The sequence below is a fragment of the Salmo salar genome, chromosome ssa04 (genome assembly GCF_905237065.1).
Source record: "Salmo salar chromosome ssa04, Ssal_v3.1, whole genome shotgun sequence".
Lineage (NCBI taxonomy): Eukaryota > Metazoa > Chordata > Actinopteri > Salmoniformes > Salmonidae > Salmo > Salmo salar.
Window position 1 is genome coordinate 77,417,285 of NC_059445.1, and position 15,470 is coordinate 77,432,754.

At 45.2% G+C, this 15,470-nt stretch overlaps 1 protein-coding gene across 1 annotated transcript in view; it reads left to right on the forward strand.

Annotated features, from left to right (window-relative positions):
* Positions 1–13,350, forward strand: part of LOC106603861 (BTB/POZ domain-containing protein KCTD16) — an 89,766-nt gene extending 76,416 nt beyond the window's left edge. The window contains exon 2 of the mRNA XM_014198062.2: positions 12,537–13,350. Coding sequence (XP_014053537.1) covers positions 12,537–12,994 — 458 coding nt within the window. The 3' untranslated portion in view covers positions 12,995–13,350. The remainder of the gene's footprint in view (positions 1–12,536) is intronic.
* The last annotated feature ends 2,120 nt before the right edge of the window (positions 13,351–15,470 follow it).

Here is a 15,470-nt window from a genome sequence, read left to right on the forward strand (position 1 = left end):
GCCTGGTAGGAGGATGCCTGCGCAGCGCATCTGGTTGCCGGTACGCCTCCGAGGACCAGGCTACCCAACTCCCGCTCTACGCACGGCTACCATCAGGCCCCTGCACAGCCCAGTCTGCCCTGTACGAGCACCCCGCTCGTACAGGGCTACTAGTTCCATCCAGCCAAGGCGGGTTGTGCAGGAGGTAAGATCTAGACCGGCTGTGCGCCTCCATAGCCCTGGGTTTCCAGCTCCTGTCTCTCGTGCGGACCCGGAAGTGCGTCAACCCAGTCCGACTCGTCCTGTTCCCGCTCCCCGCACTAGCCTGGAGGTGCGTGTACATAATCTGGTAAGCCCAGTACCAGCACCACGCACCAGGCTACAAGTGCGTCAACCCAGCCTCGCCAGTCAACAGTCTTCATCAGAGCTGCCCGCCAGTCAACAGTCTTCATCAGAGCTGCCCGCCAGTCAACAGTCATCATCAGAGCTGCCCGCCAGTCAACAGTCATCATCAGAGCTGCCCGCCAGTCAACAGTCATCGTCAGAGCTGCCCGCCAGTCAACAGTCATCATCAGAGCTGCCCGCCAGTCAACAGTCATCGTCAGAGCTGCCCGCCAGTCAACAGTCATCGTCAGAGCTGCCCGCCAGTCAACAGTCATCGTCAGAGCTGCCCGCCAGTCAACAGTCATCGTCAGAGCTGCCCGCCAGTCAACAGTCATCGTCAGAGCTGCCCGCCAGTCAACAGTCGTCAGAGCTGCCCGCCAGTCAACAGTCGTCAGAGCTGCCCGCCAGTCAACAGTCGTCAGAGCTGCCCGCCAGTCAACAGTCGCCAGAGAGGTCAGACTGCGCTGAACTGCCGGAGTGGTCAGACTGCGCTGAACTGCCGGAGTGGCCAGACTGCGCTGAACTGCCGGAGTGGCCAGACTGCGCTGAACTGCCGGAGTGGCCAGACTGCGCTGAACTGCCGGAGTGGCCAGACTGCGCTGAACTGCCGGAGTGGCCAGACTGCGCTGAACTGCCGGAGTGGCCAGACTGCGCTGAACTGCCGGAGTGGCCAGACTGCGCTGAACTGCCGGAGTGGCCAGACTGCGCTGAACTGCCGGAGTGGTCAGACTGCGCTGAACTGCCGGAGTGGTCAGACTGCGCTGAACTGCCGGAGTGGTCAGACTGCCCTGAACTGCCGGAGTGGCCAGACTGCCCTGAACTGCCGGAGTGGCCAGACTGCCCTGAACTGCCGGAGTGGCCAGACTGCCCTGAACTGCCGGAGTGGCCAGACTGCCCTGAACTGCCGGAGTGGCCAGACTGCCCTGAACTGCCGGAGTGGCCCGAGTGGCCAGACTGCCCAGACTGTCCCGAATTGCCAGACTGCCCAGACTGTCCCGAATTGCCAGACTGCCCAGACTGTCCCGAATTGCCAGACTGCCCAGACTGTCCCGAATTGCCAGACTGCCCAGACTGTCCCGAATTGCCAGACTGCCCAGACTGTCCCGAATTGCCAGACTGCCCAGACTGTCCCGAATTGCCAGACTGCCCAGACTCTCCCGAATTGCCAGACTGCCCAGACTGCCCCTCGGCGATGCCAGACAGGCCCGACTGCCCCTCGGCGATGCCAGAGTGGCCCGACAGCCTGGAACGGCCGGAACCAGAGCCACCTCCAGAAATAGGTGGGTTGGGGAGGGGGGGTGTAGCACAGTGCCGTCGTTGACGGCAGCCACCCTCCCTTCCCTCCCTTTAGAAAAGGGGACTTTTTGTTGGTGTTGCTTGGGGTTATTTTTTTGTTAAGGTGCTTCTGGGGTAGCACCTTTAAGGGGGGGGGGTACTGTCACGTCCTGGCCAGTATATAAGGTTAATTGTTTTGTAGTTTGGTCAGGGCGTGGCAGGGGGTATTTGTTTTATGTGGTTCGGGGTGGTGTGTTTGTGTAGAGGGTGTTTGATTTAGTAATTCCGGGTTTTGGTTTATGTTTAGTTAATTCTATGGTTAGTCTAGGTTGTGTGTTTCTATGTTTGGTTGATTGGGGTTGGGACTCTCAGTTGAAGGCAGGTGTTGTCTATCTGCCTTTGATTGAGAGTCCCATATATTAGGGTGTGTTTGTATGTGTGATTTGTGGGTGATTGTTCTGTGTTTTGCCTTGTGCCTTACCAGACTGTTTTTGTTGATCGTTCGTGTTCTGTTATTTTGTACGTTCATTTTGAAGATAATTAAAAATCAAGATGAGCATTCACGTACCTGCTGCGTTTTGGTCCACATTTTCTGATGACGATTTCGCATTATCGTCAGAAGACGAAGACAACTGTGACAGAGAAGGAAAGAGAGTATCTCACCACAGCAGGTCAGGAACACATAAGAGAAAGAACAATGAATCTTAAACCCTTTAATAAGCATCTGAGTTATTTGGATTCAAAACCTGAGTTGTTGACCAATAATATTACTGTACATGTAAAGTTAACCTCCAATCAGATATCAGACCTACAGGATGTAACCTATGCTTCTCAGAGGTGTAACAATGGGGTTTGGCAAAATCAACACAGAGAAGGCTGAATTCCCAAGACAACACAAAGGAAATTATTGCGTACAGTTGATAAGAGTTACTTCTGGGGCTGGGCTGCCCTACAGTAGTAGGTGCCAGGCTCACCGGTTTGAGTGTGTCAATAACTGCAATGTTGCTGGGTTTTTCACACCCAACAGCTTCCCGTGTGTATCAAGAATGGTCCACCATCCAAAGAACATTCAGCCAACTTGACACAACTGTAGGATACATTGGAGACAACATGGGCTAGCATCCCTGTGTCCATGAATTATAATCCACATAATAATTCACATTTCATGCTGCTGCAGGATTATTTTTTGCTGTAGCAAACTGGCTCAAATTAAGATCCTACATCTGTCCTGCCTTTACTCTGCAAATCTAGCCTCACCCACTATTTCAAACAAGGAATACATTGTCTTAGCCTATTAAAAATATGCATGTCAGTCGCTTCGACGTGGCAAACTGAAACAAATTACAATGAGAGGGGTTATTTGCTTTTGTTCAACAGAGATGATTTGTCTTCCGTGAATACCCTGGGCACATCAGGGCGCTTTATGACAGAAATCAATCAGGGGGCAATTGTCTGCACACCTCCACCGAGCCGCTGATTAACTGATACGGTTGGAGAGCGGCCTGAAGATGGATGGGTGGACGGAGAGACAGAGGGGAGATAGATGGATGGGTGGACGGAGAGACAGAGGGGAGATAGATGGATGAGTGGTAGGAGGGACAGAGGGGAGATAGATGGATGGGTGGACGGAGAGACAGAGGGGAGATAGATGGATGAGTGGTAGGAGGGACAGAGGGGAGATAGATGGATGGGTGGACGGAGAGACAGAGGGGAGATAGATGGATGGGTGGACGGAGAGACAGAGGGGAGATAGATGGATGGGTGGACGGAGAGACAGAGGGGAGATAGATGGATGAGTGGTAGGAGGGACAGAGGGGAGATAGATGGATGGGTGGACGGAGAGACAGAGGGGAGATAGATGGATGGGTGGATGGAGGGACAGAGGGGAGATAGATGGATGAGTGGTAGGAGGGACAGAGGGGAGATAGATGGATAGGTGGACAGAGAGACAGAGGGGAGATAGATGGATGGGTGGACGGAGAGACAGAGGGGAGATAGATGGATGAGTGGTAGGAGAGACAGAGGGGAGATAGATGGATGGGTGGATGGAGAGACAGAGGGGAGATAGATGGATGGGTGGATGAAGAGACAGAGGGGAGATAGATGGATGGGTGGATGGATGGAGAGACAGAGGGGAGATAGATGGATGAGTGGACGAAGAGACAGAGGGGAGATAGATGGATGGGTGGATGGAGAGACAGAGGGGAGAAAGATGCGTGGCACGCAGAGCAGAGCAGCGCGGGAAGGCATGCTGGAGGAGCAGGCGGATTGATAGGGACGCTTAGTGTCAAGCAGGGAGGAGAGCTGTGTGATGGAGGGGGAGGAGGAGGAGGGAGGTAGCTGTCTGAGGAGGGGAGGCAGCTCCCTTTGTGGGCTCTGATAACTGAGACGGCAGAGGTCCCCTCTGAGATCTGAGATCAATAGCTCAGGGCGTAGGAAGTCTATCAGAGAGGGAGGGAGCATGTGGGCTGGGGATGGACAACGACAGCCTCAGACCTCCCGTACCAGAGTCAGAGAGAACACAGGAGATCACATGAACCAGCTCCCACCACAGTGTCTATTCCCACAGCCCCACAGCCTCTATTCCCACAGCCCCACAGTGTCTATTCCCAAAGCCCCACAGCTCCACAGTGTCTATTCCCACAGCCCCACAGCCTCTATTCCCACAGCCCCACAGTGTCTATTCCCAAAGCCCCACAGCTCCACAGTGTCTATTCCCACAGCTCCACAGCCTCTATTCCCACAGCACCACAGCCTCTATTCCCACAGCCCCACTGACTCTATTCCCACAGCCCCACATCCTCTATTCCCACAGCCCCTCAGCCCCTCATCCTCTATTCCCACAGCCCCACATCCTCTATTCCCACACCCCCACAGCTCCACACTCTCTATTCCACCAGCCCAACATCCTCTAATCAGAGAGAACACAGGAGATCACATGAACCAGCTCCCACCACTGCCTCCATTCACACAGCCCCACATCCTCTATTCCCAAAGCCCCACAGCTCCACAGTGTCTGTTCCCACAGCCCCACAGCCTCTATTCCCACAGGCTCTAGTCAGAGAGAACACAGGAGATCACATGAACCAGCTCCCACCACCGCCTTCATTCACACAGCCCCACAGCCTCTATTCCCACAGCCCCACAGGCTCTATTCCCACAGTCTTGGACCAAGCAGGGCTCTGAACATAGCATGTTCTACCCCTGCCTGGGCAGGTGATGGTCTGGTGACAGTGCCAGGGGAAAGAGTGATGCCAGCCACAGGCGTGGCTTACAACATGGGAGGTATGGATTGACACAGAGAGAGAGAGTCTGACCCACGTCTCATGTGACAACCCATCCTCCCATCCCCCACGGCTTACAGTATATGTTGCTGACTAGCTTATACATTGAGTGTACAAAACATTAGGAACACTTTCCTAATATTAAGTTGCCCTCTGAACAGCCTCAGTTTGTCAGGGCATGGACTCTGCAAGGTGTAGAAAGTGTTCCACAGGGATGCTGGCCCACGTTGACTCCAATGCTTCCCACAGTTGTGTCAAGTTGGCTGGATGTTCTTTGGGTGGTGGACCATTCTTGATACACACAGGAAAGTATTGAACGTGAAAAACCCAGCAGCGTTGCAGTTCTTGACACTGTCAAACCGGTGTGCCTGGCACCTACTACAGTACCATACTGTACCAGTACCATACGCTCTGAATGGCACACATACACAATTCATGTCTCAATTGTCTCAAGGCTTAACAAAATGTTTTTTAACCTGTCTCCTCCCCTTCATCTGCACTGATCCAGTGGTTTATGATGTGAATAGAGCTGTCAGAGCCCGAGTCACTAATGTTTTCTACTATCCTCCTGTGACGAGCGGAAACATCTTCAATGTAATCTCTTGACCGTTTTAGTGTAGAGAAGTAGAGTTCATTGTCATGCGGAAGTCTGTAAAATTTCTATCTCAGGTTGTCACTCACAACCATTGTTAAAGGTCCAATACAGCCAATTTTATCTCAATATCAAATCATTTCTGTGTAACAATTAAGTATCTTACTGTGATTGTTTTCAAAATGGTCAACTAGAAACAAAAATAGCTTCTTAGCAAAGAGCAATTTCTCAAGCAAGAATTTGACCAGAATTGTCTGGGAGTGGTCTGAGTGGGGAGGGGAAAACTGAAAACTAGCTGTTAGAGTTTTGGAACACTGTTTCTTATTTGTCTATTAACTAATTTACTGCCTAATGATGTCAGGCCAAAATTACATCTCACCAAAACAGGCAAAAATGTTTTCAAACAGCTCTTACACTAAAAGGACATTATCATAATTTTAACAATTTCAATCATCGTAGACAAACAGGAGATAATTCCAGATATGAATGTGAGAGAAGAGTATTTAGGACCATGCCATGTGTCTTAAATACTGTAAAAGGTGTACAAGGTGTCTGTCAACACCAGGGGATTCACCTAACAGATTCTAAGAAAATAATAGCAGTACAGTCCCTATCTACTGTCACTACAACCAAGTCCAGGGTTGGGGAGTAACGGATACATGTAATCCGTTACATGTAAGGGATTACAAAAAAATGGTAACTGTAATCCGTTATGTTACCAACGGAAATATTGTAATCAGATTACAGATACTTTTGAAAAACTAGATGATTACTTTTAAAATCAGAAAGGATATTTGCAAAAAAGATCTTTGACACTTCTCTGTTTTCTCAATGACATTAAAATCAGCATTGAAAAAGGTGCATGTTAAAGCTTGTGCCACCTGAGTGAGTCTGACCACAAGTCAGAGACCACTATGATGACACACAAATGTATCTGATCAATCGTGAGAAAAGAGCACGAATAGGTTTTTGTAGGCTACAGTCCAAGCTATGTCTTCCAATGGTGCGACTGCTGTCTTCCAACTTTAATAAACGCTTGGAGGTAAGGATGACAGCAGTGGTGTAGTCTACGGCGATACGGATATCACTTATTATTGATATCTACGTAGCGTATTAATGTGAATCACACTGCTGCTTGTGGCGGATGAATCATAATTAGTTGGGTAACATAGATAATTAAGATGTTTTATTTGCATAATATGCTTATGTGAGATACTTGTCATATGTGAATGTATTGTTAAAGCATGTGAAGGGATGGCGTGATTAATGGGGAACCAATTACTTGTCTCCACAATGTCTGTGCGCAAGTCACTCCCTTCTTTTCCATTGGGGGAAGGTGTATGGCCGTGTCTGGACCATTGTATGTCCTCTTTGATGTTGCACTTATCCTGGGATAGTGTATGACCTAGAGGCTCGCTCCCCTCAGTGAGCTTGACCAGTAGTGGAGTCAAGAGGGGGTTTACTTGAGATGGGAGTATCTAGAGTTGACAATTGCTATATGCCATTGGATGAGATGGTGTTTTTGTACTATGAAGTACCAGGAACGAGATTAGAACCTCGTCATTATGGACCAAACTGAACGATAATTTATAGTGAATGTTATCTGGCTAAAGGATACTCCTTTCTAAAGTATAAGGTCCCTTTGTGAACAGTTCCTAAGATCTGTTGTTCGTCATGTACGTTGAGAGGGGTGGATCTTGGGTATAAAAGATCTTTGTACTTTTGTGTAATCACTTATTCAATGGTTAATTAGAGATAGCGCATCATTGAAGGTCAAGTGCTGTTGCAAAAGCATCTTAATTATTAAAGATGTAGTTTACGTATAACTCTGACTGGTGTGTGAAGTTTGTAACTCTCCTCATTTGGTAATGCAGAAATTAGCCACCACATGCTCTCTCATTTAGCTATTTGCGCCTTACGGATTGTGGTTGTTGTGGATGGCTGTTCACAAATCTAAATGTGTATTTGAACCCAATAATGGTTGAAATCAAGAAGTTTAAGCTGCCTATCAATCATTGTTTGTGAAACCAGTGGACAGCCAGTGAAAAATGTGCTCTCCAACAGCTGCATAGTGCTGATCCCAACCTATAGAATAAAAGTGGGGCTTTTATTGCTCAGTCTAATTCTGTTGACAAAAATAATAATCCATTGGCCTAATGGACACACGCTCATACTCACACACTTTTGATAGACTTAAAGGGGCAATCTGTAGTTGCTACATCCATTTCTGAATTTATAAACTTATAAATGCCTCGTGGGTTCAACTGTCACACTCCATGAGAACACAAAATATAAGCTTGTCTTTCTCCAATGTTTGTAAACATTGTAAATGTAAACAAACACTGTATAGCCTCATAACATGGTTAAAACAATACTTGTTATATCATGGATGGTTAGTCCTTGCATCCATAGCTCTGTCTATTAATCTGAGAGTGGTTACATTTCTCCAGGTCCATCCCTCAGCTTTTTACCAAAACAGAGGAGGGGCAACCATTTTGATATTGTTTCATCTGTGGATTTGCCCTTTAAACAGCTGCATATTGTCAAGATATCAGTGTCACCAACAAAAAGGTAAACAATAGGCCTATAGCAAATGTAGCATATGGCATTCATTTTTCACATGTAAATAGCACTTTTCAGTAGTACTCAAAGCATGCCATTTCATGAGAGCAGCATTTATTTTGCAGCTGGAATCATTGAGCCCAATCAGTCCTCCATGACAACAAAATAATAAACAACAGAGTAGGGCTGGCTAATAAGTCCTTCGTTTTGGGGTTATACTTAGATAAAACAATTTGGCTAATCTATACTTCCATATTTCCAAGTCCTATTCTTGAAGATCAAGGGGTATAACATTTATTGATATGACTGGAATTCTGATAGACTTTGGTTTTTAATGTAAAGATATAATTTAATCATATTATTGTATGCAGTAGAAAGCGATGGGTTAGAAGAAGCCTACAAAACCAACCCATAAAGTAAAATGTAACATCCATATATGGCCAGATTTGTTAACATTAACATTGATTTATCCTGCAATAGATGTCTTTCAATTGGTAACATACCTTTTTGTCTTCTTCTAACGCCTCTTAAGGGGAAAGTAATCTAAAACTAACAGAATGTAATCAGATTACGTTACTGAGTTGGGGTAATCCAAAAGTTACGTTGCTGATTACAATTTTGGACAGATAACTGGTAACTGTAACGGATTACACTTAGAAAGTAACCTACCCAACCCTGACCAAGGCTAATACGCAACATTTTTCAACATTGTTTTGGTGTAGCTGTTCATTTTACTTGGATATGAAAATTGGCTAGCAGCAGATTTAGCTGTTCTGTATCGTCAGGGCCCATTTTTCACAACACCAATTATGAGGCCCCAGCTCATCGATCAAAAGTCCCTATGCATGCTGAGGGACACAATAAGTCTCATAGACATAATAATGTAAATCCAGGACGCTAAATGATATGTTACGATTGTACGTTTGTGTATAGTTACATAAGACAGAAAGTTACTTAAGACTAAAACTAAAGTAGGATGGTTCGGCTTGTTCGAATCTCATCACAGACAACTTTAGCATTTGACTTAATTAGCAACTTTGTAACTACTTACTAATTCTTCGCTACTTTGCAGCTACTTAGCATGTTAGCTAACCCTTCCCCTAACCCTAACCTTAAACCTAACTCCTAACCCTAACCTAAACCCCTAACCCCTAGCCTAGCTAACGTTAGCCACCTAGCTAAAGTTATCACTAGCCACCTAGCTAACGTTAGCCACAACAAATTGGAATTTGTAACATATCATACGTTCTGCAAATTTGTAAGATATTGTATGAATTTCAATTCGTAACATTTTGTAATTTGTAACATCAACTCAGCAAAAAAAGAAACATCCTTCCACTGTCAACTGCGTTTATTTTCAGCAAACTTAACATGTGTAAATATTTGTATGAACATTACAAGATTCAACAACTGAGACATAAACTGAACAAGTTCTACAGACATGTGACTAACAGAAATGGAATAATGTGTCCCTGAACAAAGGGGGGGTCAAAAGATGTTACCCCACTCTTCCACCAAGTCACCTGCAAGTTCCCGGACATTTCTGGGGGGAATGGCCCTAGCCCTCACCCTCCGATCCAACAGGTCCCAGACGTGCTCAATGGGATTGAGATCCGGGCTCTTCGCTGGCCATGGCAGAACACTGACATACCTGTCTTGCAGGAAATCACGCACAGAACGAGCAGTATGGCTGTTGGCATTGTCATGCTGGAGGATCATGTCAGGATGAGCCTGCAGGAAGGGTACCATATGAGGGAGGAGGATGTCTTCCTTGTAATGCACAGCATTGAGATTGCCTCCAATGACAACAAGCACAGTCCGATGATGCTGTGACACACCGCCCCAGACCATGACGGACCCTCCACCTCCAAATGGATCCCGCTCCAGAGTACAGGCCTCGGTGTAATGCTCATTCTTTTGACAATAAACGCAAATCCGACCATCACCCCTGGTGAGACAAAACCGCAACTTGTCAGTGAAGAGCACTTTTTGCGAGTACTGTCTGGTCCGGCGACGGTGGGTTTGTGCCCATAGGCGATGTTGTTGCCGGTGATGTCTGGTAAGGACCTGCCTTACAATAGGCCTACAAGCCCTCAGTCCAGCCTCTCTCAGCCCATTGCGGACAGTCTGAGCACTGATGGAGGGATTGTGTGTTCCTGGTGTAACTAGAGCAGTTGTTGTTGCCATCCATTACCTGTCCCGCAGGTGTGATGTTCGGATGTACCGATCTTGTGCAGGTGTTGTTACACGTGGTCTGCCACTGCGAGGACGATCAGCTGTCCGTCCTGTCTCCCTGTAGCATTGTCTTAGGCATCTCACAGTACGGACATTGCAATTTATTGCCTTGGCCACATCTGCAGTCCTCATGCCTCCTTGCAGCATGCCTAAGGCACGTTCACGCAGATGAACAGGGACCCTGGGTACCTTTCTTTTGGTGTTTTCAGAGTCAGTAGAAAGGCCTCTTTAGTGTCCTAAGTTTTCATAACTATGACCTTAACTGCCTACCGTCTGTAAGCTGTTAGTGCCTTAATGACCGTTCCACAGGTGCATGTTCATGAATTGTTTATGGTTCATTGAACAAGCATGGGAAACAGTGTTTAAGCCCTTTACAATGAAGATCTGTGAAGTTATTTGGATTTTTACACATTATCTTTGAAAGACAGGGTCCTGAAAAAGGAACATTTATTTTTTTGCTGAGTTTGTCATACGAAATTGATGATAAGACATCCCCAAATTAATACATAACATACAAAACGTAAAATACTGTGTCATACTAATTGGAGTGTCCTTGATTTACGTTTACCCCTGGGTCCAGGTTGGTTGCATTCCTTCTCTGCCACATAAAGACAAGAGATGTCTGTGTTCTTCCCTCTCTGGAACATAAACACAAGATATGTCTGTTGCCTTCCCTCCCTGGCACATAAACACAAGATATGTCTGTTGCCTTCCCTCCCTGGCACATAAACACAAGAGATGTCTGTTGCCTTCCCTCCCTGGCACATAAACATAAGAGATGTCTGTTGCCTTCCCTCCCTGGCACATAAACACAAGAGATGTCTGTTGCCTTCCCCGGCACATAAGCACAATAGAAAGAACCCAACCCTCATGTCAGATGTCAGCCTAGTATTCACAGTCCTCCACTGAGTAGGGAAAGATGTGTTGTGCTGTCAGTGGTAATTACAGGCTGCATCCCAAATGCCACCCTATTCCCTATGTAGTGCACTACTTTCGACCAGGGCCCTTAGGGCAGGCAGCCATGGAGTTTTTGTGTGGCTGCCGGAGTGGCTGTGACTGAGGGCGTTTCGCTCCATTTCTGTCACAAGATTTGATGGCATGCCCTATTCCACAGAGGTAGCACTCGACTGTGTGCAGCTATGCACGGGTTATACTTAGATGACAGTGAGTGTTGGAAAACGACATCAGAGCTCCCTGAAATCTGACTGCAAATAATATCATATTTATATGACCGTAATTACTATATAGATTTATAGCCTACTATGAATGATTCATGGCGGGTCTTGTGGAAAGACTGGGGTATAAAATGAATACATGTAGGATGTATAAATAGATTCTCATCATGCTAGTAAGTAAACAAATGTAAACCACTGTTGATGCTTAGATTAATAAAAGCCACATGATATATTTGCCAGTACATACTTTTTATTGATGTTAAATGCTGTGCTGTACATAACATGAAACTGTTGGATTGAACTTGATGAAAAGAAAATGTGTGCAAAGCAAACGTGTGTTTCAAGAGGCGATGTCTTCTTCTTGCTAAATTGGAAATAAATTCATAGGCAATAGCTCCCTCTTTATTGAATTATTTAAGAGGTAACCATGAAACATAAATAAGCCTTGGTTTATATGCTACCTAAACGTTACAGCTGAGAACACTGCTCTACTATACAACCAGCAATTTGTTACATAACATCACTTCCTTTGAGTAACATTTTTTGGGGAACAATTGAAGCACACACACAAAGTTGCATGCAAACAATAGCCAAGTGTCAAAGGAAGTTACCAATGCACGGTTGAGTCTGGGGCTGGTGAGTGTGCTGTCTGCTTCAAACACATCCGAAGAAGATTCAAGATAAACAGTCTATAGACTTTCCGACCCACCTATTGTGTCTAAAACTTCAACAACTATTGTCTGGATCTTTGATTCTTATGTAAAGCAATCATGTCATTCAGGAAGGAACATTGTTCTGTGACCTTTTTTTGTCTATTATTCCTCTTCCTCTGTGTCAAAGATTACTTCACTTCTTTGGTGTGTTTATTTGTTTAGAGTCCATTTCTTTGTCCAAGGACAAGCCATGTTTTAGGTGACTCAATTAAGATAAAATGTAATGCTCAAAGGTTTGCAGTGACAGCAGCATATTGCCAGCGCCAAACTGACCTTGTTATTGTGTTGTATTTTGTTGCTAGACCTTGTCTCACCGTCTTTTCCCTCTGTGTTCCAGGTGGCACCTCTCGGTGGTCCTCCCCACCCTGCGACTGCTGCTGCAAGAACCACAAGGGTGATGGAGAGGGCGAGAGTGGCACCTCCTTCAATGAGCTCTCCACCTCCAGCTCTGAGAGCCAGTCAGAGGCCAGCTCACCCCAGGGCACCATCATCTGTGGGCCAGTCAACCGGCAGTCCCACTCCCATGTCCAGACCCTGGACCGGCCGCTGAAGAAGGGCCCAGTGCAGATGCTGCAGCAGTCAGAACAGCGCAGGAAGAGTGATCTCCTCCGCACGCTCACCACTAGCTCCCGAGACACCAGCACCTGTAAGAAGAGGCCAGCTAAGGAGAAGATGACCATTGAGGAGGAGCTGGAGAAGTGCATCCAGGACTTTCGTAAGATCAAGATCCCTGAACGCTTCCCGGAGAGGAAGTACATGTGGCAGGCGGAGCTGCTGAGAAAGTACCGTCTCTGAGACTGAGCCAGGTCAGCTTCTGTAGGTGTCACAGAGAGGGAGCCAGGCTAGCTGCTGTAGAAGTGACAAAGACAAGCATAAAACCATGACTGTTTAGCTAACTGTATGTATTGTATGTATGTATGTATTGTATGTGTGTATGTATGTATGTTTGCACGTATGTATGTTCTAATATATGTACAGTACCTTCAGAAAGTATTCCTACCCCTTGACTTATTCCACATAATGTTATGTTACGGCTTGAATTCAAAATGGAATAAATTGATTTTCCTACCCATCTACTCACAATGCCCCATAATGAAAAAGTGAAAACATGTTTTGAAAATAAAATACTGAAATATCTAATTTAAATAAGTATTCACACCTCTGAGTCAATACATGTTAGAATCACCTTTGGCAGTGATTAAAGCTGCGAGTCTTTCTGGGTAAGAGCTTTCTCTAAGAGCTTTGCACACCTGGATTGTGTAGTATTTGCACATTATTCTTTTTAAAATTCTTCAAGTTCTTTCAAGTTGGTTGTTGATCATTGCTAAACAAGTCTTGCCATAGATTTTAAAGCCGATTTAAGTCAAAACTGTAACTCGGCCACTCAAGAACATTCACTGTCTTTTTGGCAAGCAACTCCAGTGTAGATTTGGCCTTGTGCTTTATGTTATTGTCCTGCTGAAAGGTGAATTTGTCTCCCAGTGTCCTTTGGAAGCAGACTGAACCAGGTTTTCCTCTAGGATTTTGCCTGTGCTTAGCTCCATTCGGTTTCTTTTTTATCCTGAAAAACTCTTAAGAGTAGTTCTCAGTGATTGTTCTCAGTGTTGTGTTGGATTTGCCCAAAACATAACGCTTTGTATTCAAGACAAAAAGTTTATTTTTTTGTCACATTTTTTGCAGTTTTACTTTAGTGCCTTATTGCAAACATGATGAATGTTTTGGAATATTTTTATTCTGTACAAGCTTCCTTCTTTTCAATTGGTCATTTAGTTATTTTTGTGGAGTAACTACAATGTTGTTGATCCATCCTCAGTGTTCTCACAGCCATTAAAGTCTAACTATTTTAAAGTCACCATTGGCCTCATGGTGAAATCCCTGAGCAGTTTCCTTCCTCTCTGGCAACTGAGTTAGGAAGGACGCCTGTATCTTTGTAGTGACTGGGTGTATTGATACACCATCCAAAGTGGAATTAATAACTTCACCATGCTCAAAGGGATATCCAATGTCTCTTTTTTTACCAATAGGTGGCATTCTTTGCGAGGCATTGGAAAACCTCCCTGGTGTTTGCGGTTGAATTTGTGTTTGAAATTTAATGCTCTACTAAGGGACCTTACAGATAATTCTGTGTGTGGGGTACAGAAATGAGATAGTCATTCAAAAATCATGTTAAACACTATTATTGCACACAGTCCACACAACTTATTATGTGATGTATTAAGAAAATGTTTACTCCTGAGTTTATTTAGGCTTGCCATAACAAAGGGATGAATACTTATTGACTCGAGACATTTCAGCTTTTCATTTTTAATTAATATGTAATAATAATTCCACTTTGACATTATGGGGTATTGTGTCCATTTAATCCATTTTAAATTCAGGCTGTAACACAACAACATTTGGAAAAAGTGAAGGGGCGTGAGTACTTTCTGAAGGCACTGTATATGTATGTATGTATGTATGTATGTATGTATGTATGTATGTATGTATGTATGTATGTATGTATGTATGTACGTGTTCACCACTGCCTCGGAGCGTCTACTGTATAACTTATGCTTTAGGTTCTGGATGGCTGTTCTCAATGAAATAATGACAATGGACAAAAGACATATCTTTCTTCCTCAAACGCTTACTCTCCAAGGATATATCTGATGGCACAGTTTTATCAACAATCTTTTAAAAGCACTAAAGAGCACAATTGGTTTGTGTGTGAGATTGTGTTACACACATTGCTGAGTTTTGACCCCATGATGTTATTGGTGCAGGAGCTGCATTCAGGTGGCACGGAGGTCGAAGATAAATGTGCATCAGAATGATAAATTATTCATGCTGTCCCGACAATGCTCTTTCTAAAAATACCTGCTGCCAGAGTAGGAAGGATGAATAGCTGGTTCGATTTCAACACTTTCAGGAACGCAGGAGACTCCAGAGGAAGTATGGGATTTTTTTCACCACTATTCTTTAAACTCCCCCAAGTATCAAACTGATGGCTAACCTCCCAAAATGGATACAGCCATAGTCAGTTGGCGAATTTGAAAAACACCGAAAGATATATCAAAACAGCTTTCAGATGGAAATGGACACACATTAAGATGTTCCTTAAGGGGTCTTGAAGGAGGAGTTTGTTTTAATGAGATACAAGAGAAACACCAAGAAACAGGACTGAAAAGAGAGGCGTAGTCCTGTGAAGGTGCTTTCCCCAAAGGGGTTAACAACAGTTATCGTAGGTGTTAACACGTGCACACACACACACACACACACACACACACACACA